The 24,901-nt window shown below is 55.9% G+C and overlaps 1 protein-coding gene across 1 annotated transcript in view; it reads left to right on the top strand.

Moving 5' to 3' along the window:
- Nucleotides 1-23,788, top strand: part of MDGA1 (MAM domain containing glycosylphosphatidylinositol anchor 1) — a 70,835-nt gene extending 47,047 nt beyond the window's left edge. Inside the window, exons 4-15 of the mRNA XM_034661691.1 lie at nucleotides 1,331-1,527; nucleotides 2,341-2,473; nucleotides 2,724-2,993; nucleotides 5,539-5,868; nucleotides 8,180-8,476; nucleotides 9,286-9,570; nucleotides 11,276-11,588; nucleotides 13,134-13,375; nucleotides 14,181-14,315; nucleotides 17,909-18,039; nucleotides 18,255-18,363; nucleotides 19,126-23,788. Coding sequence (XP_034517582.1) covers nucleotides 1,331-1,527; nucleotides 2,341-2,473; nucleotides 2,724-2,993; nucleotides 5,539-5,868; nucleotides 8,180-8,476; nucleotides 9,286-9,570; nucleotides 11,276-11,588; nucleotides 13,134-13,375; nucleotides 14,181-14,315; nucleotides 17,909-18,039; nucleotides 18,255-18,363; nucleotides 19,126-19,217 — 2,534 coding nt within the window. The 3' untranslated portion in view covers nucleotides 19,218-23,788. The remainder of the gene's footprint in view (nucleotides 1-1,330; nucleotides 1,528-2,340; nucleotides 2,474-2,723; nucleotides 2,994-5,538; nucleotides 5,869-8,179; nucleotides 8,477-9,285; nucleotides 9,571-11,275; nucleotides 11,589-13,133; nucleotides 13,376-14,180; nucleotides 14,316-17,908; nucleotides 18,040-18,254; nucleotides 18,364-19,125) is intronic.
- The last annotated feature ends 1,113 nt before the right edge of the window (nucleotides 23,789-24,901 follow it).

Raw genomic sequence — 24,901 nt, 5'->3', positions numbered from 1 at the left:
GGGCAGCTCTGAAACTTGCCTAGTCTCACCACTTACAGAATCAAGCACCGGTCAGTCCTGGCTGCTGGTTGAACAGGAAGCACCTAGTCCCTACCTGCCTGCCGTAGAGATCCCCCTTAACCCCAAGAGGCTTTTTCACTGCTTTCCATCCACCTCTGGCCCGCCCAGGCTGACCCTAGTTACCCAGAAGCCGTAGGGCCAAGCCAAGGGGTCTGTCTGACACCATCTTAATGTCTACAATGAACCTACCCATTAAATATGCCCCACGCCCCCCACCAAGTGAGACCCCCAAGCGGTGAGCAGACCTCAGACCCTTCTGTCCCCCATCAGTCACCCAAGGGCCTCCCAAACCCCAGGGGTGAGGGTCATTTCTTGAGTTATTGGTGCTGGAAGGGACTGGCAGACATGGCCTGGGTGTCACCGATGCCCTACCTCCACCCTTGGTCTTTGTTATGACTTCTGTCCAAGTGGGCTGTGCGAGGACAGAATGATGGGATGCCTGTCATAGGATGTTAGGCTGTGGAATGTGGGTGCCTTTGGTCCACAACGCTGGCTGTCCATTAGAATGTCTGGGGGTCTTTAGAAGAAACTACTGATGCCTGGGTCCCACTTCCAGAGATTCTGATGTAATTGGGCATGGGGCCCAGCATCGGGACTTTTCTTAAACTCTCTCTCTTTTTTTTTTATTGAAGATTAACCTATATCCAATAGAGTACACTAATCTTAAATGTACAGTTCAGTGAATTCTTATGTCTATGCGTGTGTAGACGCCATCCAGTTCAAGAGCATTTCCAGGACCCCAGAAAGTTCCCTCATGCTCCCTCCCAGTCAATAATCTCCTTAGAGGCAATCATTCTTCTGACTTCTGACACCATCAATGAGCTCTGCCAGGCAGTGGTATTAAAAAGAAAGTCTCCATGTGATTCTGTCATGCAAACAGAGGTGAGAACCGCCAATCTAGTCCAATTTACCAGTGAGGAAACAAGCCCAGAGAGAGAAGGGACTTAGGCAGGTCACACTGCAAATTAACAGCTAACCCGGGATTTGAACCAGTGTCCTGATTTCCAGTCTGCAGCTGCTCCTCCATCCCGTGAAGGGAGGGTGAAGATAGACACCCCCATGCAGGGCCGGGGGGAGGGACAGATGGGAAGCCGTTAAGTCCACTCCCCTGCCTCTAACAGGTTGGTCGAGCTTGCGGGCTGGGAGAGCATCTGGCTCTCTGGAAGCATCCCTTGAGGGTGGCTTAGCTTTCCTTGGGGGCTGCCAAAAAACCCAGCCCCCACCTTGGGGTCAGCCAGCCCTGACTCCACTGGGGCTGTGTCCTTTGCAGACCTGGACGAGCCCGTGCTGACGGTGCACCAGACGGTGAGCGATGTTCGCGGCAACTTCTACCAGGAGAAGACGGTGTTCCTGCGCTGTACTGTCAACTCCAACCCACCTGCCCGCTTCATCTGGAAGCGGGGCTCCGACACCCTGTCTCACAGCCAGGACAATGGGGTCGACATCTATGAGCCCCTCTACACCCAGGTCAGGATGGACGGCAGCCGGCCCGCTCTCCTCACAGCTCGCCCCACACTCTTTCTTCTGCACCCAACAAGGGAGGGGCACATGGGGGCCGGGGCCTTGTGAGCCGCAGTTCCCGGGACTGCCCTGACTCCAGTAATTCTGTTCTGACGTCAGAAGTATGCATTCTGATTGGGCTCCAGACAGCCTGGGCCAAACGAAATCAGGACAGAAAGGTCAGGGAGGACGGGAGAGTCCCCCAGGCAACATGTCCTCCAGGGACATTGCTAGTTAGGAAAGGCACCCCTGGGGGCAGGCACGTGAGCCCTGCATGCTGCTGGCTGGCAGAGTATCCGGAGCTCTCCGGCAGGCGCAGCAGCAGTTGGGGGCAGAGAGGTGACTGCACTTCCCACGGGACCCCTGCAGTCCCGGGAGGTGGTGACGAAGCTGTCCTGCTAGGGGAGTCTCTCAGAGGTGGCTATCCCAGGTGGCTGGCAAAGCTCCACACGTGGACGTGGCCTGTGGGCCAGCACCGTGTTTGTATAGGTTGTAAGACAGAGCAGGAATCCTTCCTTACCCTGCATTCCCCAGAGTGGGAAAACTGAGGCCTGGTGGTGGCCGGTGTGGCCCAGGACAGCACCAGAAGTGGAGAAGCTCGAGGTTTGGAGACTGCAGTGTCCACCCGAGGCTCCAGCTCCCTGAGGATAAACGGTGTGGAGGTCAGAAAGATAGGACTGAAAGTAGGAGCTAGCTTCCACCTCTGGTGCTGGGTGAATGTGTGTGGGGTTCCTGGAGGCCCGAGCAGGGCCCTCACCCCAGTGGTCTTCTGCTGCCTAGGGGGAGACCAAGGTCTTGAAGCTGAAGAATCTGCGGCCCCAGGACTATGCGAGCTACACCTGCCAGGTGTCCGTACGCAACGTGTGCGGCGTCCCGGACAAGGCCGTCACCTTCCGGCTCACCAACACCACGGGTACAGGACTTCCCTGCCCGTCCCCCTTGCCCTCCGGGGCGGACTCCCCAGCCAGGAGATGGTGCCCCGCCCCACACAGGACTCTAGGCCCCTCACCATGAGCACATCCCCTCCTCCCCTCTGCCTGCTCCCTGCCTTCTCCCCTCTCTTCTCCCTCCAGGCCTTCCCCAAGCCCATGGCTTCTTCTCCCCGCTCAGCTCCCCCAGCGCTGCTCACAGTCCCCTAAGACCCCACCTCCTTGTCCTCATAGCACCACCAGCCCTGAAGCTGTCTGTGAATGAAACTCTGGTGGTAAACCCCGGGGAGAATGTGACCGTACAGTGTCTGCTGACAGGCGGTGATCCCTTACCCCAGCTGCAGTGGTCCCACGGGCCGGGCCTGCTGCCCCTGGGCGCTCTGGCCCAGAGTGGCACCCTCAGCATCCCTTCAGTGCAGGCCCGGGACTCTGGCTACTACAACTGCACGGCCACCAACAATGTGGGCAACCCTGCCAAGAAGACGGTCAACCTGCTAGTGCGATGTACGTGGGTCCCCAGGGGCGGGAGGGGCGGGAGGGGACTCCAGGGGCTGGCGGGGGCCCTGCCATCCAGCAACCACCGGGGAACTGGGAAAGGGGCCTGTCTGCTTTCTTTTGGTAGATGAGAGTTGCTGGGGGCGGCGGGTATATGCCAGGCACTTTGATTTCCCTGCAATTCTGATGTCTGTCTGCAGGGGGCAGGACCACAATTTGTATGAAGTTTTCTTTACAATCTACATTTCCAAAAGTCATCTCAACAATGGAAGAAGTGGGAAGGGCTGGCGTTGATTACGTACATTTATTTAAAAAGATTTCATTTATTTATTCATAAGAGACAGAGAGAGAGAGAGGCAGAGGCAGAAGGAGAAGCAGACTCCCCACTGGGCAGGGAGCCCGATGCAGGACTCAGTGCCAGGACCCTGGGATCATGACCTGAGCCGAAGGCAGACGCTTAACCGACGGAGCCACCCAGGCACCATGATGACCTACGTTTTTCTTAGATTGGGAAACTGAGGCTGCCAAAAGCTAAATGTGGATATTCCAGTCTTCAAGAGAAATATCCTGATTCTCTTCCCATACAATGGTTTCTACATTTTTCACAGAGTTAAAATTACAATAACTACATTTGCACATACCTCATATGCAAATCTTTATTAGCAAAGCATGTCAGTGAGTCTGAAGGTAATTACTAAATGTAGAAACGATACAAAACTTGGGGCACAATTAAAGAAGCATAAACACCCTCCTTACTAAACCTCACCCTCTTTAGCTTCTCAGTATGATCTTGATTTTGCTACCGTGCTTGAAGAAGAAAGCTTTATTGTTTTTTTTTAAGTTTTATGTATTTAAGTAATCTCTACACCCAACATGGGGCTTGAACTCACGACCTTGAGATGAAGCGTCACGTGCTCTTCTGACTGAGGCAGCCAGATGCCCCTAAAGAGAAAACTTTAAGTTCTTCTGACTTAGAAGTAACTTTAGGTTGTTGTTTGTTTGTTGTTTATTTATTTGAAAAATTGAAAGATCCAGGCTTGTTTGCAGCTCTTTAGCCCTTGAAAATAAAGAAGAGCTTCTGTCAAATCCAGGGGAGAGTCTTCTGATGAAATGGTTCTTCCTTTTTGTTCTTCCCTCACCAACCATTCCCTCTCTGACTCTTCTCACAAAAAGAAGCTAGCTCTCGGTGACTTTTTACTTAATCAGAGCAAGAAAGGCAGTAGCCAGATTGTTGCTGATGGCGACTATTTCCTTTGATGGCACTTTTCCTGTCAGATTATTCTTTTCCACCTAATTCCATTTGGCCTTTAAAACCTGGGCTCCTGAGATTGCAGTTTACATCAAATACTTACTCACTCTTAGGGTGACGTACAGCCTGCCCAGCCCAGTCCCAGTTCATGGCCATCGTACCAGGGACCTGTCCAATTAGCACCCACTATTGAGAATTCTGTCTAGGGGCACCTGGGTGGCTCAGCTGGTGAAGCGTCCAACTCTTGATCTCAGCTCAGGACTTGGTCTCAGGGTCATGAGTTCAAGCCCTGCTTTGGGCTCCACGCTGGGTGTGGAGCCTACTTAAAAAGAAGAAGAATTCTGTCTAACTCTTGGCTACGTCAGACAATATTCAGATTTTTCAAAGGGGCTAGACCCTTTTTTTCTAAACTCTGTGTTTTATGTAATTTCATGTAAAATGATTGTATTAGGCTTTTATTATAAAAATTGCACAAACTTGGGGCGCCTGGGTAGCGCAGTCGTTAAGCGTCTGCCTTCGGCTCAGGGCGTGATCCCGGCGTTCTGGGATAGAGCCCGACGTCAGGCTCCTATGCTGGGAGCCTGCTTCTTCCTCTCCCACTCCCCCTGCTGTGTTCCCTCTCTCGCTGGCTGTCTCTCTGTCACATAAATAAATAAAATCTTTAAAAAAAATTGCACAAACTTGTTGCAAAGAAGCAAACAGTACAAAAGGATAAAATGTGCAAATTAAAATTTCCCCCAGCCCTGCTCTCTAGATAGAAGCACTATTACATTCTGGTGCCTCTTTCCAGAATCCGTACTTTGCATATCCAAGGTTTAAAACCAGAATAAACATGAAGCTGCGCAGCCATTATGAGCGCAGCCTGAGTCTGAATTCCAGGTTGGCTACTTCTTCAGGCAAGTTGCTTAAACCGTCCGAGCCTCAGTTCTCTCCTTTGTAACAGGGGGATAGCAAAGTGCCTCCCTCCAAGATTGTGGGATGCGTGAGATGAGTAAACCCGTGTCAAGTGCCTGGAATGGTGCCTCTCACATAGCGGGCGTTTAGTCAACAGCGGCCGTAACAATTACTAAACCCACTTTTCTACAGCCAGCTTTTTTGAACTTTTAAAAATGCATCTGAGCAAGCAGAACAATTTCCGAGCAAAGCGATGGTTTCTCTTGGGGGGCAGAGTGATGGTGGTGGTTATGGCCCCCAATCTCTGGGAAGGCCAGTTCGAGGAGAGAAGCCGGGTCTGGATGGCGGTGGGACATAGACCCTTGGCTTTGGGCCAGCCCCAGCCACCTCTCCCTCCCCGTCCACCCACAGCCATGAAGAATGCTACGTTCCAGATCACCCCAGATGTGATCAAAGAGAGTGAGAACATACAGCTGGGCCAGGACCTGAAGCTGTCATGCCACGTGGATGCGGTGCCCCAGGAGAAGGTGACCTACCAGTGGTTCAAGAACGGCAAGCCGGCACGCATGTCCAAGAGGCTGCTGGTGACCCGGAACGACCCTGAGCTGCCCGCTGTCACGAGCAGCCTAGAGCTCATTGACCTGCACTTCAGCGACTACGGTACCTACCTGTGCGTGGCTTCCTTCCCAGGGGCACCCGTGCCTGACCTCAGCGTCGAGGTCAACATCTCCTCTGAGACAGGTGGGCAGCTGAAGCGGCATGGGTATGTGTGAGTGAGGGAGCTGGAGAGGCCCACAGAGGGGAGGTGGGCACAGTGGCTTGGGGGAAAGGAGACCAGAGTGAGGGGAACACGATTTGTGTTTCCTCTGTGTGCTGCACCCATTTATTAAGCACCTGTTGTATGCCAGGCACTGTGCTAGGCTCTGGGGTAGAGTGGTGGGCAAAAGAAGCCCTGCTGGCATTGAACGAAGCAGGAAGGCAAACATTTTTCAGATAGTCTCACAAATAAACTTATCACTGCAAACTGTGATACACGAGAGCTGGGAGTTTCCTAAGATAGAATGTTTGATCAGAGATCTGAGGGAGGGGTGGGATTTTGCTAGGCAAAAGAGAGCAAGGGAGGGTGGAAGAGAAAGGGAGGCCAAAGAATCAGTGAGTGCGAAGGCCCTGAAGCAGGTAAGTACGTGGGCCATTTGGGGCCCTGAAGGGAGGAAAGTGCAGCTGGGAGAATGGCATGAGATGGGAGAGAGCGGACCGGTCAGCGGGGGCCGGATGATGCAGGGATTTGGGTCTTTATTCCAATAATAATAAATAACAATAATGAAGTAATGACTAACATTTATTGATTGTTTACTCTGTGTTCTGATGATTTCATATTTATCTCATTCACCTTCACGATTTACCTTATGGGGTAGTTTATTATCAGTTTTTAGAGATGAAGAAACAGGCTCAGAAAGTTTGAGAAACTCACTTAAGTCAACAAACAAGTGGTATAGCTGGGATTTGAACCCAGGCAGTCTGACTTTAGAGCCACCCCTGAAGGGTTTACATTTTATGAATGTCAGGATTTTGGGGGGGGATGATTTTGGAGAGAATCTCATCTCCAGTCCTTAGCCCCTTGTACTGATTTGCTGGCTGACTTTGGCTAAGCCTCTTTAACTCTCTGGGCCTCAGTTTCTCCTCTGTGAGATATTGAAGCAGTTGGCCTCGGAGGCGCCTTCCATCCTGACTTCACAGGCAAAAGACTTCACATCCAGGGAGTGTGTCCCTTACAAATGGATCCCACAGCTGGGACACAGGATGGGAGAGGGAAACTGAGGCTGGGGAGTGGCAGAGGCTGGAGCACGAGGGGCTTGTTTGCAGAGCCAAGGATCTGGAGCTTTAACCTGGGGGCAGTGCAGCCTCAAGGAAGGAGACAGCCCTTTAGCCTGTGGGAGCACAGAAGTGTTGGGCGCTGGGATGTTTTAGAAACAGGGAAATCAACAGGGCACAGGGCCATTTCCTCCATTTGGCTCATTAGCCTGATGCCTAGAGCATCGATGCTTTTTAAGGGCCTGTGGAAATAATTTAGACCTGGAAAAACAAATTAATTGGCTCCAAAATACAAAGAGAAAACTGTAAAATTAAAGCCAAAGAGCATGAATGATCCGAACTAGATTACTGGACCTCAGCTTGCCTTGTAGAGTTATTTACAATTTATATGTAATGTAGGACATTTTAATTTGTTTGATGGGATGTGGGATGGGACCCTTGGAAGTCTTTAAAAGGCCCTCCAGTTGGGCGATGTGTTGGGTCGGAGTAGGTTTGGCTGTGTGTAACAGAAATCCCGAAATACTAGTACTGGCTTAAATGAGCTAGATGCATCTTTCTCTTTCTCATCAAGTGAGCAGTCCAGGCTGGAATAATGGCTCGGCTCCACCAAGTCCCCAGGGCCCCGGTCTCCATCTTGTCTTGCTATTCTGTTATCCCTAGTGTGGGCCACCTTGTCCACAGGGCAGTTCCAGCTGCAGTCACTCCAGACTGCAGGATGGAGGAGGAGAAGAGGGGCATAGCCTCTCCTTTTAAAGACCCTTATTTTCTGTTAAATCCCATTGGCCAGAATTTAGTCACATGGCCACAGCTAGCCATAAGACAGGCCGGGAGAGGTAACGGTTATTCTGGCTGCGTGCCCTGCGCGCAGATATCCTATTACTTTGGAAGCAGGGGTAAGGATGTTGGGGGGCAGACTAGCGATCTGTGATAACACTCCAGGAGACAAGACGGAAGCTGTAACTAGATTGGGGCCAGTGGGCAGGAGAGAGAGGGGGTTGAGGGAAGAGGTCATTTGGTAGAACTGTTTAAAAGGTGGAACCCCCTTTTGTTGGGCTAAAGGGAAAGAAGAACGGGCCAGTTTGACTTCAGATCTCTTTCTGAGTTGGGAGACCCTGAGGTGGAGAGAATTGGTGGCGGGGGAAGGATCTTCACGACATCTGGGATGGGGGAGGAAAGCAGCAGCCCCAAAGCGAGGCCGGCCGGAGCTCTAACCCTGCTGCTGCCCGCCTCCCCACCACAGTGCCTCCCACCATCAGCGTGCCCAAGGGCAGGGCCGTGGTCACAGTGCGGGAGGGCTCGCCCGCGGAGCTGCAGTGTGAGGTTCGAGGCAAGCCGCGGCCGCCGGTGCTCTGGTCCCGCGTGGACAAGGAGGCTGCGCTGCTGCCCTCGGGGCTGCCCCTGGAGGAGACCCCGGACGGGAAGCTGCGGCTGGAGCACGTGAGCCGCGACATGAGTGGGACCTACCGCTGCCAGACGGCTCGGTATAATGGCTTCAACGTGCGCCCCCGCGAGGCCCAGGTGCAGCTGAACGTGCAGTGTGAGTCTCATCGCCCCACCTGGACTACCTTCTGAGCTGCCCCTCCCTGTTCTTCACCCCTTCATACACTCCAGTCCAACCAACCCCCTCCACCTACTGCTGATATCCCTAAGACCTTGCCACCCCCGTGTTCTAAGGAGGGAGGTCTGTGGCCCTTGTCACATTTCCACTTTCAAGTGCCCCCTCCCCCATCTTCATTCCCAGGGACCCAGTGAGAAAGAAAGAACTGATTTTGACAGGTAGAAATGGGAGTTTGAAAGACCTTCAAGGGAGCACATTGTGTCTGATAGTATAACGATGAGTGTTAACTCACCTCATTCACCTCGTGCTAAGCACGTTTTAAGAGCATTTTAATGCATGAACTCATTTAACCCTTCCCGGCCTTATCATTCCCTTATTTTTACAAATAGAGAAACCGAGTCACAGGATAAGTAACTTGCCCAAGGTCTTACCAGCTAGTTTGAGGCAGGGCTGGGATTTGAACCTAAGGCATCTAGCTCTGGGAGTCTTGCTCTAAACCCCAACGTTATGCTGCTTTTCACTACGTGGGGGCGGGGGCGGGGAGAGGAGTATGAGAGGCAAGACTAGAGCCCAGTCTGGGAAGCACGGCTGCAGGAATTGGCCGGGAGTGGGTGGGTAGCTGCAGGTCGGGAAGGTATGAGCACGCCTATTGTGTATGTTACGAATGTGTATCCGCTCTGAGATCCCTCCAGGCTGGGCGGTGCGGGAGCAGGGTCGAGTGCGTCGCCTCCGATGGGGCCGCTCCTCAAACCCCACCCGGCCCCGCTGACCGCCGCCCCCGCCCCCAGTCCCGCCGGAGGTGGAGCCCAGCTCCCAGGATGTGCGCCAAGCGCTGGGCCGGCCCGTGCTGCTGCGCTGCTCGCTGCTGCGGGGCAGCCCCCAGCGTATCGCCTCGGCCGTGTGGCGCTTCAAAGGGCAGCTGCTGCCTCCGCCGCCCTCTGTCCCCGTCGCCGCCGAGGCCCCCGACCACTCCGAACTGCGCCTGGACGCCGTCACCCGCGACAGCAGCGGCAGCTACGAGTGCAGCATCTCGAACGACGTGGGCTCGGCTACCTGCCTCTTTCAGGTCTCGGGTGAGCATCCCGTGGGTCTCGCCCCACCCAACCGCACCCACCTGGGGCCAGGCGCGGCCCCAATTCCAGCCCCGCCCACGACCAACCCGGGCCCCGCCCCTTTCCAGCCCCCCTACACTAGGTTTAGGCCCCTGCCTTTCCAAGACCCGCCCATGCCAGGTCTAAACCCCACCCATGCCTCTCGGACCAAACCGTGATGTCTTTTAGGGCCCCTCTAGACAGGCTACACCGCTTCTTCACTCACGCCCACTCTAGGTGTAGGAACTTCTCAAGGCCCGCTTATACCTGCCCTAAACGCCGCCCGTTTTAGCTCAGCCTCCTTCCCTTTGGCCTCGGACAGCCCTGCCTCTTTCAAAGCCCTACTTTCCCTGGCTTAGGCTTCGCCCCTCTAGACCTGGGAGCACCAGGTACGGGCCCTTCCCTTTAAACACCCATCCACACCGCTCTGGGCCCCAGCAAAGATCATAGGCTCCACCCCTTCCAGCCTCGTCCAATCCCAGTTCTCCGTTTCCTTCTTTCTCGGTAGCAGGTGCTCTCCAGCCCCGCCCACACCCGGTTTAAACCCGCCCACTCAAGCCCTGGGCACCGGCCCATCCCAGCCACCACAGTTCAAGCCCCTCCTCCTTCGTCCTTGGCCCCAAAGGCTGCGGATGGAGGACCCCCTCTTTTCGTGACTGCAGACCCAGTGGGAGGGGCCTGAGCTGTAGCTAAGAGGAGAGAAGACGACCCTCAACAGCTTCTCTGGAACGTCGTGGGTGGCTCTGGGCCAGCCAGCACACATTACCTGAGCTGTCACCCCAGAGATTCAGGCCCCTTGGTGCCCAGAAATCCCTCTCAGCCCATCTCATCATCAAGGCATTCCTGGGTGGGCTGTTTGGGGCTGCAGGCGGGCATGGGTGAGTCAGAAAGGGGTGGAGGTTGTGGTGAGGGCTGAGGGGAATGCATAGGGGCTGAAGGGGCTTCTGATCCTGTTTCTCTTCATTGGGGGAGAGCTGGTTCTCTGTCAGAGCTGGTGGCAGCGCCCTTGGAGGAGAGCCCCAGGTGTGCCTGTCCCCTTCTGTACCCCCAGCTCTCCCAACAGCCCCAACTGATTGGGTGCCCCTTTAGCTCTTGTTTGGAACTCTTCACTCAAAACCAGGGGGCCAGGACCACAGGTCACCCCCCAGCCCTTCCCCACCCCACCCAGCCCTGCCAGCCAGAGGCCCCTATGACATTTCCCACCTCCTTCCCCTCTCCCCTGTTCTCCCACACTTTCCCTGTCTCCCCACCTTTTTGCCTCTCTCTATCCCTCTCCTTTTTCTTCCTTCCACCTCAATATCCTTGACCCTTCTTTGCGTCTTTTCCCCCATCCTCTTTCCCTGTGTCTTCTCTAATGTCCCTACTCTGTGTCTTCCAAAATTTCTCTTTTCTCTGGCTTTTCCTTGGCCTTTCCTCTCTGTTCTCACCAATACCACGTCTTGGAATTCACAATCACCCTTTTCTCCACTTCCCACCTTCCCTCCTACTCCGCCCTCATTCCCCTAATCTCCTCTTCTCCCACCATTCTTCTCTTCACTATATTCCCTTTCTCTTTGTCTCCCCATACCTCGTCTCTGTTCCTTGCCATCCTCTTCTGTCTCCCTCTCCCATGCGTGCCTCCTCTCTCTGTGCCTTCTCCCCATCCCCCACCCCTCACGGCCCCACGCCCCCCTCCCCACCCTCTCAGCCAAAGCCTACAGCCCGGAGTTTTACTTCGACACCCCCAACCCCACCCGCAGCCACAAGCTGTCCAAGAACTACTCCTATGTGCTTCAGTGGACCCAGAGGGAGCCCGATGCTGTCGACCCCCTGCTCAACTACAGACTCAGTGTCCGCCAGGTGGGCCAAGGGGGACAGGGGCCCGGGGGCAGGCTGACCCTAGGAATGTCCATCAAGCCATGGGAAGGGGTTGGAGGCAGGGCTGGACACATTTGGCCCCCTTACAGGCCACTCTTCAGAGCCAGAGAGGGTGTTCTGGACACAGCAACAGAAGCTGGGAGGTTCTAGGGATCTGCCCCCTCTGGCCCCATGCTCTGAGCCCAGCTCTGAGAATTGGGCTGGGTCTGCTGAGTTCATACAGGGGAAAAGGGACAGAGCCAGCTCTGTTCACAAAATTTACTTGTGAGTCAGGAGCTTAAGGTAGGGTGGGGGGNGTGCCTGTGGCCGTGTGTGTGCATGCGTGAGTGTGCATGTGGTTGTGTGTGCGTGTGTGCCTGTGGCCGTGTGTGTGCATGCGTGAGTGTGCATGTGGTGGTGTGTGTGCATGTGTGACTGTGGCCGTGTGTGTGCATGCGTGAGTGTGCATGTGGTCGTGTGTGTGCATGTGTGACTGTGGCCGTGTGTGTGCATGTGTGAGTGTGCATGTGGTCGTGTGTGTGCATGTGTGACTGGCCGTTTTTGTGCATGTGTGAGTGTGGCCGTGGCCATGTGTGTGTGCATGTGTGAGTGTGCATGTGGCCGTGTGTTTGCATGTGTGACTGTGGCTGTGTGTGTGCATGTGTGAGTGTGCATGTGGTCGTGTGTGTGCATGTGTGACTGTGGCCGTGTGTGTGCATGCGTGAGTGTGCATGTGGTGGTGTGTGTGCGTGTGTGACTGTGGCCGCGTGTGTGCATGTGTGAGTGTGCATGTGGTCGTGTGTGTGCATGTGTGACTGTGGCCATGTGTGCATGCGTGAGTGTGCATGTGGTCGTGTGTGCATGTGTGACTGTGTTCGTGTGTGTGCATGTGTGAGTGTGCATGTGGTCGTGTGTGCATGTGTGACTGTGGCCGTGTGTGTGCATGTGTGAGTGTGCATGTGGCCGTGTGTGTGCATGTGTGAGTGTGCATGTGGTCGTGTGTGTGCATGTGTGACTGTGGCCGTGTGTGTGCATGTGTGAGTGTGCATGTGGTCGTGTGTGTGCATGTGTGACTGTGGCCGTGTGTGTGCATGTGTGACTGGTCGTGTGTGTGCATGCGTGAGTGTGCATGTGGCCGTGTGTGTGCATGTGTGACTGTGGCCGTGTGTGTGCATGCGTGAGTGCACACATGTGTGCATGTGTGTGAGGATGACTGTGGAAGAGGCTGCCCAGGTTAGTGGCTCTGACTCAGCCCCAGGCTCCAGGGCTCCATCCGAGCTCCATCCCTCCACCCGTGCCCCTTCCCTGCCCACGTCCCCGTCTGGTTGCCTTCAGCCCTGCTCTTTAGGCCCGCTGGCTGCGGTTGCTGATTCACAAGCCTCCAGGAGAGAGAACGTGGAGGACAGGACTGCCCTTCCTTCTCCAAATCGCCCGTGCAGACCCCAACTCCAGCCCCAGCACGGACGAAGGGCTCCCATGCAGGCGGCTTCTCTGTGGTCTCGCACGGCCCCCTGGCACTGCCCGCGCCCTTCTGAATTTGCAGCTACGTCAGCCCTTTGCCATGGGCCCGGGTCTTCCAGCCCCCCCCCCTCCCCGGCACCTACGCTCTGGCCAAGGCAGCAGCGGGGGAGGGGGGACAATGGAGGCCGAGCCACATGCTCCCGAGAGGCTCCTGGGAAAGCTCCNAATGGCTTGGATGCACCGCACAGGCCTCGGGGTGGCCAGGGAGGGCGAAGCGTGACCAGGAGGCCTGAGGAGCCTGACTCTTTGTCTCCTCCCCACTCTTGGCCCAATGCAGACAACACCTGCCACTTTGAAGATGAGAAGATCTGTGGCTACACCCAGGACCTGACAGACAACTTTGACTGGACACGGCAGAATGCCCTCACCCAGAATCCCAAGCGCTCCCCCAACACCGGTCCCCCCACTGACATCAGTGGCACCCCTGAGGGTGAGGACATGGCCTGCTGCAAGGACAGCTTCAGGGAGGGGTCTAGCACCAGGGAATCCTAGTCCAAGGGGGGAGACATAGCCCTGCCTCCAGGAACCCAGTCTGAGGGGGGAGACACAGCCCTGCCTCAGGGAACCCCAGTGTGAGGGGAGACTCAGCCCTGCCCTTAGGGAGCCTCAGTCTGAGGGGGGAGACACAGCCCTGCCTCAGGGAGCCCCAGTGTGAGGTGAGACACAGTCCTGTCGTCAGGGAGCTCCAGTGTGAGGGGGGAGACACAGCCCTGCCCTCAGGGAGCCCCAGTCTAAGGGAGGAGACACAGCCCTGCCCTCAGGGAGCCCCAGTCTAAGGGGGGAGACACAGCCCTGCCCTCAGGGAGCCCCAGTCTAAGGGGGGAGACACAGTCCTGCCCTCAGGGAGCTCCAGTCTGAGGGGAGACACAGCCCTGCCCTCAGGGAGCCCCAGTCTGAGGGGGGAGACACAGCCCTGCCCTCAGGGAGCCCCAGTCTGAGGGGAGACATAGCCCTGCCCTCAGGGAGCCCCAGTCTGAGGAGGGAGACACAGCCCTGCCCTCAGGGAGCCCTAATTTGAGGGGGAGACACAAGTCTGTCTTCATGGGGATCCAGAGGAAGAGAAGTGCAGCTTGGAACTCCTGCCTGGACTCCTGTGCTGCGTGGTGCCGTGGAGGACGGGGTGGGGTGGGTGGGGTCCCGGGGGTCCGATGAAGTTAAGGCGGTGCAGGAGTCAGATGGGAAGTGGCCCGTGCGGGCTAAGGAGGAGCTGTTGGTGCCCCCCCCCGCCCCAACAGGCTACTACATGTTCATCGAGACATCGCGGCCCCGGGAGCTGGGGGACCGAGCCCGTTTGGTGAGTCCCTTGTACAACGCCAGCGCTAAGTTCTACTGCGTCTCCTTTTTCTACCACATGTACGGGAAGCACATCGGTGAGTCGGGGGACCAGGCAGTCTGCGCAAGTGTTGCTGGGGCGTGGAGTAGACAGGGGGTCCCCAGGAGGCTGGGCCCTGGCCCCTGTGAGGCCTGGGCTTCCTACCTTGGCTGAACCACAGATCCTTGGAGGGCGTGTGCAGAGTCGGGGCAAGGGAGGAAGCCAGAGCCAGCTCGTCTGAGGTTTTGAAATGATGGCTTCCTGAGTCTGCAAAGAGCACGGCTCCAGCAGGCCACGAAGGAGACCTTGAGGAGAGGGCGAAGACAGTTAAGAGGGCGCCTGTATTGAGCGCCTGTCGGGCGCCCCACTATGTCCTGGGAGCTCCGCATCTGTAGCCTCATTATCTCTCACAAGCACCAGGTGTGGGAGGTGTTCCCAGGTAAATCAGAGAGGTTCCGCATTTTCCCCAAGATCACACAGCAACCCAAGTTGTCTGACTGCCCCGAGCCCTAAACACAGGGTTGGGAGGGTGCCGCTTTGTGAGCAGTGAGAGTCCTGCTTCCTTCCTAAGTGTGGGGGTGCATTTGCCCTTCTGGGAAGTCACGTTAAGCAAGGCACTCATCATTCAGCCATCACTTCCCAAGCTCCTGCTCTGTGCCAGGCAGCCGGTGCCGCAATGAACAGGGCGAGCAGTTCCCCATCCTCCTGGCTCCTACGGTCAGGTGGGAGAGACAGACATTAAACCACAGATCCTACCAGATAAGACTGAGTGGCCGTTGTGACATGTCCACGGCAGGACAGGGGCCAAGACAGCTAGTAACAGGGACCAATGCTGGGGGCTGGGCTAGGGAGGGTGCTGCTGAGGAAGTGACAATTTTTAAAATTTTTTATGTATTCGTTTTTTTCTTTCTTTATGGGACAGGTCACATATTTTGCATGGGTCAAAAGGTTCAAAGGGCGCATAAGGAGAGTCCCCCTCCCATCCCAGTCCTCCTGCTACCTAGAGCCCTTCCCCAAAGGCAATCCCTGCGCTAGATTTGGGGACAGGTTTCCGGGATCACTTTATGCATATAGAAGCCAGAGGCAGATTTGAATTTGACCCGAGGGAGACCCCGTAAGCATCAGATCTGGACAGGAGGGCTTTCCAGCAGGGATGCTGTGGAGGGGCCCCCTGTCCCACATCACGTTACTCCCCTGCTCCGGTGCCTTCATCACCATCTCCTCTAGGCCTCCAGTATCTGATGTGGCCCCTGCCTCCTTCTCTGACCTCATTTTCTGCCGCTTTCCCCTTGGTTCCCAGGCAGCTCACAAGCACGCTGGTCTCCTTGCTTTTCTTGAAATACCTGAGGCGGGTTCCTGACAAAGAGGACTTTGCTCATGATGTTCCCTGGCCAGGAACATTCTTCCCCTCCCCTCATGCAGGTCTCCTCAGAGAGAACCCCGCTTGACAGCCCCACCTCAATATCTCCTTATTCCTTTCCCTGCATTATTAGCTTAATAATGCTTATCACCAATAGAAGGTAAGCTCCAGGAGGGCAGGGGACTTTGCCTTATTCACTGACGTATCTCTCGTGTCTAGAACAGGGCCTGGCACATAGTAGGGCTCAATTAGTTGAATGGATGAATGATAGGGAGGCCTAAGGTTGATGAACTCCGAAGTAACTTCTAACCATGAGCTTCTCTGAAAGTCCTTTTTCAGTTGTGAGGACCACCGTGAACAGTTAGGGCTTCTTTCAGCGTTTAGTTATGGAGAACCAATAGCAGTCTGCTGCAGACCCTCCCTCAAAGAGTCAAATGGGGAGGAGGAGATGTGAAGCCCGCTAACTGTCACACCACGGAGCAGAGAGCGGCCTGGGCCTGGAGGCTACAGCGGAAGGACTCAGGGTTCACAGGAAGCACAGAGGACTCCCAACTTAAGCCTAGGAAGACTTCTTGGGGGAGATGACATTTCAGAGAGGCCTTGAATCACAGGAAGGATTTGGCCAGGGCAATGTGGTAGGGGACAGAGTCTCTAGCCATGGGAAAAGCCTGAGCAAAAGCCCAGAGGCTGGAAAGCTGGAGTCTGTCTGTCCAGGCTCCGGCATGGAGTTCACTCTGGCTTTGCAGGTGGCAAGGCAGGTAGGGAAGAAAGTAGTGAGCAGGCCCACCCTTAAGGGAGCTTGCAGGTCTTGGGCCCTGGCTGACCCCTGTGAAAGGCTGTCAGGAAGCCCCCTGAGCAAGGGAGATCCTAGAGCTGAGGCGGGACTCAGGGAGGGGGGCAGAAATGCAATTTTTGTTTAAACAGTGAAAAGGAGGGGGTCCCCTATTAGTGACCTTGGGACAGGGTAATGGGGGAGGCAGAAAGGATGTGGGAATTGAGGAGGATAGGAACAGGGGGTGGGGGGGAGAACTCCAAGAGGGGGAAGAGAGAAGGGTCTCTTTGGGGCCGGTGAGGAGCCTGAAAGGTACTGAGGCTTGGGCCTGTTCAAGCCTGTGTGGCACCTCCCAGTGCCCTGGGAGCTGGCTGCGGCCCTCTGATGGGCCCATCTGCTGGCGAGGGTGCCCACCCAGGCCTAGCTCTGCTGCTGGAGAAGGGGGTGTTTCTTGCAGTCCTGTTCCCTCCTCCTCCCTCCCCTCCTAGCCCACCTGGCAGCTCTGGGCACCAGCTGTCCCCAGACCTCGTGTCTTTCTGGCCAACTCCTTTCATCTCAGGCAGGTAACATTTGGTGCCTCCCTCCCACCGGGGGTCTGTCTATCTGGTGTCACAGATGGTGTGGCTTTGTCTCTGGGTAGTGCCATGGAAATGCCAGCCACCGGACGCTAAGATTGATTTCCCTTCCCTCTGAGCCAGGTCCTTCACATCACTGGGGGCTCGAGGTGGGCTTGAAGAGCCAGGAAGAGGCACGATATTGCCTGGGTGCTCTTCGCCAAGCCACGATCCCCTCCCTCTTTTCCAGGGCCCCCAGCACCTCCAGAATTCCAGGCCCCTGTGGCCGTGGGCACATAAGCTCAGCGCCCACAGGCAAATGCCCTCAGAGGTTCACATCCACTGCTCTTACCAGGGCTTATGTAGCGCAAATACCGACATTGCTCTTTAAAGCAACTCCCTCTCTTTTTCTTAGCTTTGTTGCAAGTGTCAGTATTAGAGAAATTGTGAGTTTGAAGGACTCGCTTTATTCATTTCTCAAAAGATACATTGACATATCAACATTTTTAAAGCCCATTCCTCTGCCTGCAGAAAAATCATCCCAGGCCAGGGGTGTGGTTTGTGTGCTTTGGGAACCGTGCCCTGGGCTCAGTCATAGCCCCCACTCCCTGGGACAACTCCACTGTTTGGAGGAAGGAGGATAGTGTGTGTGTGTGTGTGTGTGTGTGTGTGTGTGTGTGTGTGTTGTGTGCATGCGCATGTGCGCGCACGTTGGGGGGAATTAGCTCATTAGAAAGGAAAGGAAGGAATGAAAGAAAATTTGCAAGGCGTCCTGAGGAATTGAAGCCCCGCTGCCATCCTCTCTATCCCTGTTGAGCACACCCCGTACCCCCAGATAACGGGACTGTGAACCAGTCTGGGCTGGTGCTGTGGGTAGTGGCGGGGGAGAGGAGTCTGGCGGATGTGGAGGGTAAGGGCGCCCTCGTCCACACCCTCACTGCCCCCTCTCTTCATCCCCACCACAGGCTCCCTCAACCTCCTGGTGCGGTCCCGGAACAAAGGGCCCCTGGACACGCACGCCTGGTCCCTCAGTGGCAATAAGGGCAACGTGTGGCAGCAGGCACATGTGCCCATCAACCCCAGCGGGCCCTTCCAGGTGAGTCCAGTGGGTGCAGGGGCCCCTCACAGGCTCTCCCAGCCCTCAGGCTGGCGCTCTGGCCAGGGAGCACTTTGGAAGACTCAGGGCTCCCTCCCGGGAGCTGGGGAGAAACTCAGGTGGGGGTATGGGGACTTCCAAGTGGACTCAGTGGAAGGGGCTGGGGCCTCTCTCCAGCAGAACCCCCTAATCCCTGTTCTCTGACCCCACCCCAGATTATTTTTGAGGGGGTTCGAGGCTCTGGCTACCTGGGGGATATTGCCATAGATGACGTCACACTGAAGAAGGGAGAGTGTCCCCGGAAGCAGATGGATCCCAATAAAGGTGCAAGATGGAGAGGGAGGGAGGGAGGAGAGGAATCTGGGGGGGCTGTGTGGGTAGGCGCCTGTCTGTCAGGGGGTTCAGAGTGACTGGGTAATGTCTGTGTCAGGGGAAGGAGTCTGTGTCTGGGGGTTCAGAGTGACAGGTTGATGGGATGCGTGTGTCAGTGACTACGTGAACAGGTGCTGGGGTGTTTGGGCCCCACCCTGGCTCAGGTTATGGGGCATTTGTAGGGCAATGAGAAGACTAAACTGTGACCTCCCGTGAGCTTACTGAGTTATCGCAGTACCAAAATGCCTCCCCTGCCTAAGTCTGGGTATGTCCGTGTGTGGGGGGGGGTGGGTCCAGATGTGAACGTGTGCCGCACCCCCCAGGGCCAGGTGTTTGCAATCATACCAGCTGGAATTCACTGAGTGATTACCATGTACCAGACAGGGTGCAAAACTGCAAATGCACGATCTCATGTCATGAGGACAACAGCTCCCTGGGGCGGCGCTGACTATTAGACTCATTTTATAGACAAGGAAACTGAGGCCCACGGAGGTCAGGTGAACTGCTCCGTGTGTTAGTGATCTGCAGACCCTGGCAGGCTTAAGTTAATTCCCACACCACCCAACCTCACATCTGTGCTTCCGAGTGTGTCTGTGCGCAGTAAGGGCAGCGTCCCCCTTTAGGTCCCCCAGAGAGAGGGGGCACCTTGCTCGTCCCTGGCCCTGCTGAGCTGACCGGAGCCCTGGCCTGTGTCCCTTCTCTCTCCTGTCGCAGTGGTGGTGATGCCGGGCAGTGGAGCCCCCCGCCAGCCCCACCCACAGCTCTGGGGGCCCATGGTCATCTTCCTCTTGGCATTGCAGAGATGATGAGAGCTGCGTGGCCCCCCCAACCCCGCCCCCGGCACACCAAAGTGTCCGCATCGTACCAAAGACTGACCCCCGCCAGCCGGGGTGCCCAGGGGCAGGGCCGACCCGCCAGGGAGGGGGCCTGCATTGGCTGCGAGGATGAGCAGAGAACAAGGACAGAGGCCCGGCGCTGAGGCCCTGAAGACGGTCGTTTGACACACGCACACACTCACACACGCACACACTCTCACACTCAAACACACACAGAGATATATTAAAGCACAAGTTTCTATCCGACCTGCCAGCACCTTCTTTTCTGCGGAGACAAGGGACTTGCCGAAATGGCGTCCACCACCCCAGGGACCTCGGCGCCACGCGAGCCTTGTCCTGGCTGCACCTGTGGTGTGTTTCTGACCTTCCCTCGTTCCTAACTCAGCCCAGTGGCTTTACCAGAAGGGAGCCTGAAGGGAAGCCGACTCGGGAGCCCCACTCTTGGCTGGACTCTGGGACTGCCTGGGATGGGGGAGGCCGGGGTCAGAGGAGGCCAGGGGGTGCTTTGTGAGCTCTGTGAATGTCCCTCTGCAGGCATTGGCGAGGGAGGCGAGGCACCCGCTGCATGCCCTCTGTTTTCAGGGCAAGGGCTGGAAGGTGGAGACCCCAGGTCACCTTGATCCCTTGGCCTGTTCTTGGACATCATAGCCTCCCCACACTGTGCCCCTTTGAAGGGACGCAGCACAGGGTCTTGGGCCTGGGCAGTCTGAAGACTGACGCCTTCTCTCCTGCCCCGTCTAACCCCACCCCACCCACAAGGAACTGGATTCCTGAGAGCACAGTCTCCACCCTAGTCAGCTGGCCTAACCTCAGCAGCCCCTACATCTTGAAGGAGCGGGGCTGGTGGGGTGGAGGGTGGTGGTGGCCAGCCATTTTCTGGGGTGAGACTTGATTTTGAGAGGAGCAGAGGAGAAGGCCTGTTTTTGCAAGTTCGTGCCCCCATGGCATTTGGGAGTAGAGTGGAGCCTTCATTTCTTCTATACTTGGCATGAAGGGGTGCCCTGGATAGGAGGGTATGCGTAGAGGGGGTGCCCCAGCTCCCCCTCCACTGCAAAGCACTGTCTCCTTGGCTGATCCCTTCCCTGCCCCTGGTCGGTGAAGGAGGGGTTTGCAGCCTGCGAGCTGAGCTCATGCCCGGAACTGTGAAAGGGCTCCCTGTCCCCGGGTTCTGGGTTGGGAGCCTAGATGGGCACGGTGGAATCTAGCCCTCTCCTTCTCAACATCACCCCGCCCTCCATGGGAGAGAGGAGGCCCAGCCCCTTCTAGGGTGAGTCTTCATGCACGTGTGCATGTGGCCGTGTGTGTGTGTGTGTGTGTGTGTGTGGCTGTGTGTGTGTGTGTCTGTGTCTGTGTAACATTGTGGGTACATCTCTGGGCGCAGTGTGTTCAAATGTGAGCCTGCATGTACACATATCTGTCTGTGAGGCTGGGCCTAACCCCCGTCTCAGTGTGTGCCTGTGGATGTCGGCACACGTGCCCCCCACCCCATCACAAGTGACACGAATGTGTGTGGGGTGCCACTTGCAGCCCTATTCTGTAGCCTCAAGCTGCTGGCCACCGCCTGAATTTCTACCTTTCATCCCCTAAGGAGGACAAAGAGCTTACAGACGACCCCATTGAAAGGCAAGCCCTGTGGTGGGCTGTGTTACAGGGAGTGCCTGGAGCATTGGGAGGGGACAGCTGCCGAGAAGGGGGAGCAGGGCGGTGCCAAGAGGCAGGTGGGGAACCATTGCAAAGGCCACGCATCTCACGGCTCCGCCAGGCCTGTGCTATCATCATCACCAACAGCTGGTGGGTGGCAGGGCCGGGCCTGGAGCAGGGCCTTTGGATCCCTGACCAGCCTGGCTGCCTTGTAGGCCCAGCCGAGGCCTCTCTCCAAAATGAGTGGCTCCAGGTTCCCAGAACACACTTCCATCACGTCTGCTGAGTATTGTTCCTTAATTGTCCCATCTGTGCAGGGTCTGTAGCCCCCAACTAGACTGTGAGCTCCTCCTCTGCGCCTTCCAACCTTCTCCCCTAGCCCATCCCAACCTCATGCCCAGCACAAGTGGGCCTGTTAGGGAAGTCACAGCAGGCTTTGCCCAATGGAATGGATTCTAGAAATCCGTGGTTCCCAGCCCTCACTGCAGACTAGAACCACCAGAGGGTCTTTTAGAAAGCACGGATGCTTGGGTCCTACCCCCAGAGGTTCTGATTTAATTGGACTGCTGTGCAGCTTGGCGTCAGAAATGTTTAAAAGCTCCTCGGGAGAACCCAGGAATGCGAGCCACTGGCCTATCAGCTGGGGTGGGTATGGAGATCGGGAGAGGAATAGCACCGGGCACCTCCTCGTTGGGGCACTGAGGTCCTTGGTCCTCGTGTGTGGATGGGCGAGGTTGGTGCCTGTGTGTCTGTGTGTGTGTGTCTGTGTGTGTGTGTGTGTACAGGCAGGTCTGCAGGGAGTGTGGGTGTCCGTGCATACTAGCACTAACAGTGTGTCATGGGAGTGCCTAGGGTGTGCCGGTCTGTGTGTGGGAGGATTGGGGCTGCAAGGAAGGGGTATATTTTTGAATCCCAGTGTTCATGCGTCTGCATCTGCCTGTGAGGCAGCACCTCTGTGTCAGTGTCACCTGCGCCATGGGTATGAGTGTCTGTGTGCTGGTAGGTGGCCCCTAAAGACCCCCAGCCCATGGGAGAGCAGGCTGGCTGGATCCAGCGCCTCTCCCCCGTGGCAGTCTCGCCCTCTGGGTCAGGGTGGCTGAGGCATTTTGTGGCCTTAAAACAGGGAGTCCAGGGTCAGCTCTCAAGGTGTTGGGGTTTGTTCACCCCAGTTGCCTCCCGATTGATGTCTCGAGGAGACCGCTGGGGCCAGGTGCTGTATAGGTAGAAGGGAGGGAGTCTCAGCTGGGCTGTGCTGCCCCTGGGACCACAGGCAGCCACCCAGGGTGCCCAGCTAAGCCTGCAGACCGCGCCCCCACCTCCCAGGATGCTTCTCCCACCTTGCATCTCCCGTTCATTCTCCTTCCTCCCTGTGTTTAGTGGAAGCCCCTGGCTCAGGCTCTCACTGCTGGAATGGGCCTCAGAGGTCCAACCCCCTCCTTGTGTAAATGAGAAAGGTGCGGGGTGGGGGGGGGGCGGATTGACCCAAGGTCACACAGCCCATTGGGGTGGAGCGAGCCTTGGAAGCCAGGTGCTACAACCCCAGGGCAGTCACATCTCTGGCCACTGCCTCCTGTCTGGCAGCAGCACAGAGCTTGGTCAAGCTGCCCTGTCTCTGGGCGCTGGTACAGATGTTACAGATGTTCCCGGGCACCTGCTCTAGGAGCGGTACTGTCTCCCCGCCCCAAATTCTGGCCCCTCGTCCCAGGCCACCGCTCCTCCCACCCTAGATTGGGCCTGGGTGCCACATGGACTCTGCCTCCCGCTGCCCACACTGGCTTTAGCTACTGCCCAGGCTCCCAGATAGAAGGGACTGTTTCACCTCCCCGGCCTTCTGTCTTTATGCGAGGCTGGGCTCCGATCGAAGGTCAGTGTGTCTTGGCATCTTGCCCTGTAGGCTTCCCCCTAAGGACCAACAGGGCTAGGGTGAGAGGGTACAAAGTCTTGTGTTTTCCTCTCCCTGGACTCAGAGGGCTGGGCAGTACTTCCAAGGTCAGTCCCAAGGAAGAGGGTGGATAGACGTGCTCTGGAGAGTTCCCGTGGGGTTCTGGGCTCTGGGGAGCCCTCCCCACTTCCAAAGGTGAAATAGCACCACCCTCTCTGTTGAATCAGTGCTGAGTGTGAGAGTGCGTCTGTGAGGGTGAAGGTGTGAGGGTAAAGGTATGCATGTGTGTGGGGGTGTGAATATGTTTGTGTGTGAGGTGTGTGTGTGTGTGTGTGTGTGTGTGTGTGTGTGTGTGTGAGGGTGTGTGCAGGGTCAGAAGGACCAGTCCTTCCTAGGGAGCCCTTGACCCTGAGAGCTGGAAGGGACCTTAGAGACCATCTAACCCAGTGCCCCCATGGTACAGGTGAGAAAGCTGAGGTCAGAGACATGGCACTGGCCCACCATCTCCCCTCCCTTGTGTCACCTGCATTCATTTCCCAGGGGCCCCACTTGGAGTGCCCTTCCTCCTGGTACCTCCCCACCCCCTCCCAGCCACCCCCATAATCACCATCTCAGCTCAACTCTGCTGGCCCCTCTGTCCCGGTGGTCTCTAAGCATCCTTCCTGACGCAGGTGGCCAGCTCACCAAGGCCTTTATCCCCAACCCAGGAGAAGGGGCAGGGGAAAGAGGGGACTGCTCCAGCCCTGAGGCCTCCCAGACTTGAGAGAAAAGCCAACCCCTCCATGCCCAGGCCCCCCCCACCACCAAGGTAAAAGCACAACAGGAGACCCTCATTCACGGGTGAAAGGTATTGGGGTTGTTTTAGTCACACGACCCCATCCTCACCCCTTTGCCTTGCTCTCTGTCTCCACCCCAGCCTCTGTCCCCACTTTGTCCCTCTTTCACCCCTAACCCCCCCAAATGTAACCTCTAGTTGCGGACGCGGTTGTTTCAATCAATAAAGCTGCAGTGTTCTAGTGCTCCGGGTCCGGCTGTGTGTGTGGGTGGCAGGTGGGCCAGGAGGGGGCACGGGTGAGCAGCTAGGGGGTCTTTTCAGACCTCTAGGGAAAGCCCTTCTCTTTGGCACCTGCTATCACGGGTCCTGCTCTGCCCCCCCGGACAGTGGGGACTTGCATCTGGTCTCCAACCCAATGAACCCAGTGTCCTCATTTATTTGTTCCTTCAAGAAATACTAGCCAAATACCACCTTCGTGGAAGCTCCTGCTTTAGTTGGGGAGATGGATACTAAGCTCATAATTATACCAGGAAACACATCATTATGAATACAATTAGGGCTATAAGAACAGGTTCTTATTTGGGTTAGAGATTCAGGGACAACTTCTCTAAAGAAGAAGCATTTAGGATGAAAGACTTCAACATGAGACAGGAATCCATCAAAATCCTAGAGGAGAACATAGGCAGTAATCTCTTCAACATCAGCCACAGCGATGTCTTTCAAGACACGTCTCCAAAGGCAAGGGAAACAGAAGCAAAAATGAACTTTGGGACTTCATCAAGATAAAAAGCTTCTGCACAGCAAAGGAAGCAGTCCACAAAACTAAGAGGCAACCCACAGACTGGGAGAAGATATTTGCAAATGACATTCCAGATAAAGTGTTGGTATCCAGGATCTATAAAGAACTTGTCAAACTCAACATCCAAAAAACAAATAATCAAGTCAAAAAATGGGCAGATGACATGAACAGACACTTCTCCAAAGAAGACATACAAATGGCCAACAGGCACATGAAAAAAAGTTCAACATCATTAGCCATCAGGGAAATTCAAATCAAAACCACATTGAGATAGCACCTTACACCAGTTAGAATGGTAAAAAATAACAAGGCAGAAAACAACAAATGTTGGCGAGGATGTGGAGAAAGGGGAACCCTCTTACACTGTTGGTGGGAATGCAAGCTGGTACAGCCCACTCTGGACAACAGTATGGAGGTTCCTCAAAAAGTTAAAAATAGAGAGCTACCCTACAACCCAGCAATTGCACTATTAGGTATTTACCCCAAAGATACAGATGTAGTGAAAAGAAGGGGCACCTGTACCCCAATGTCCATAGCAAGAATGTCCACAATAGCCA

The sequence above is a fragment of the Ailuropoda melanoleuca genome, chromosome 5, assembly GCF_002007445.2.
Source record: "Ailuropoda melanoleuca isolate Jingjing chromosome 5, ASM200744v2, whole genome shotgun sequence".
Classification (NCBI taxonomy): domain Eukaryota; kingdom Metazoa; phylum Chordata; class Mammalia; order Carnivora; family Ursidae; genus Ailuropoda; species Ailuropoda melanoleuca.
The sequence above is the reverse complement of the archived record's forward strand: the minus strand, read 5'-3'. Positions and strand labels throughout refer to the sequence as shown.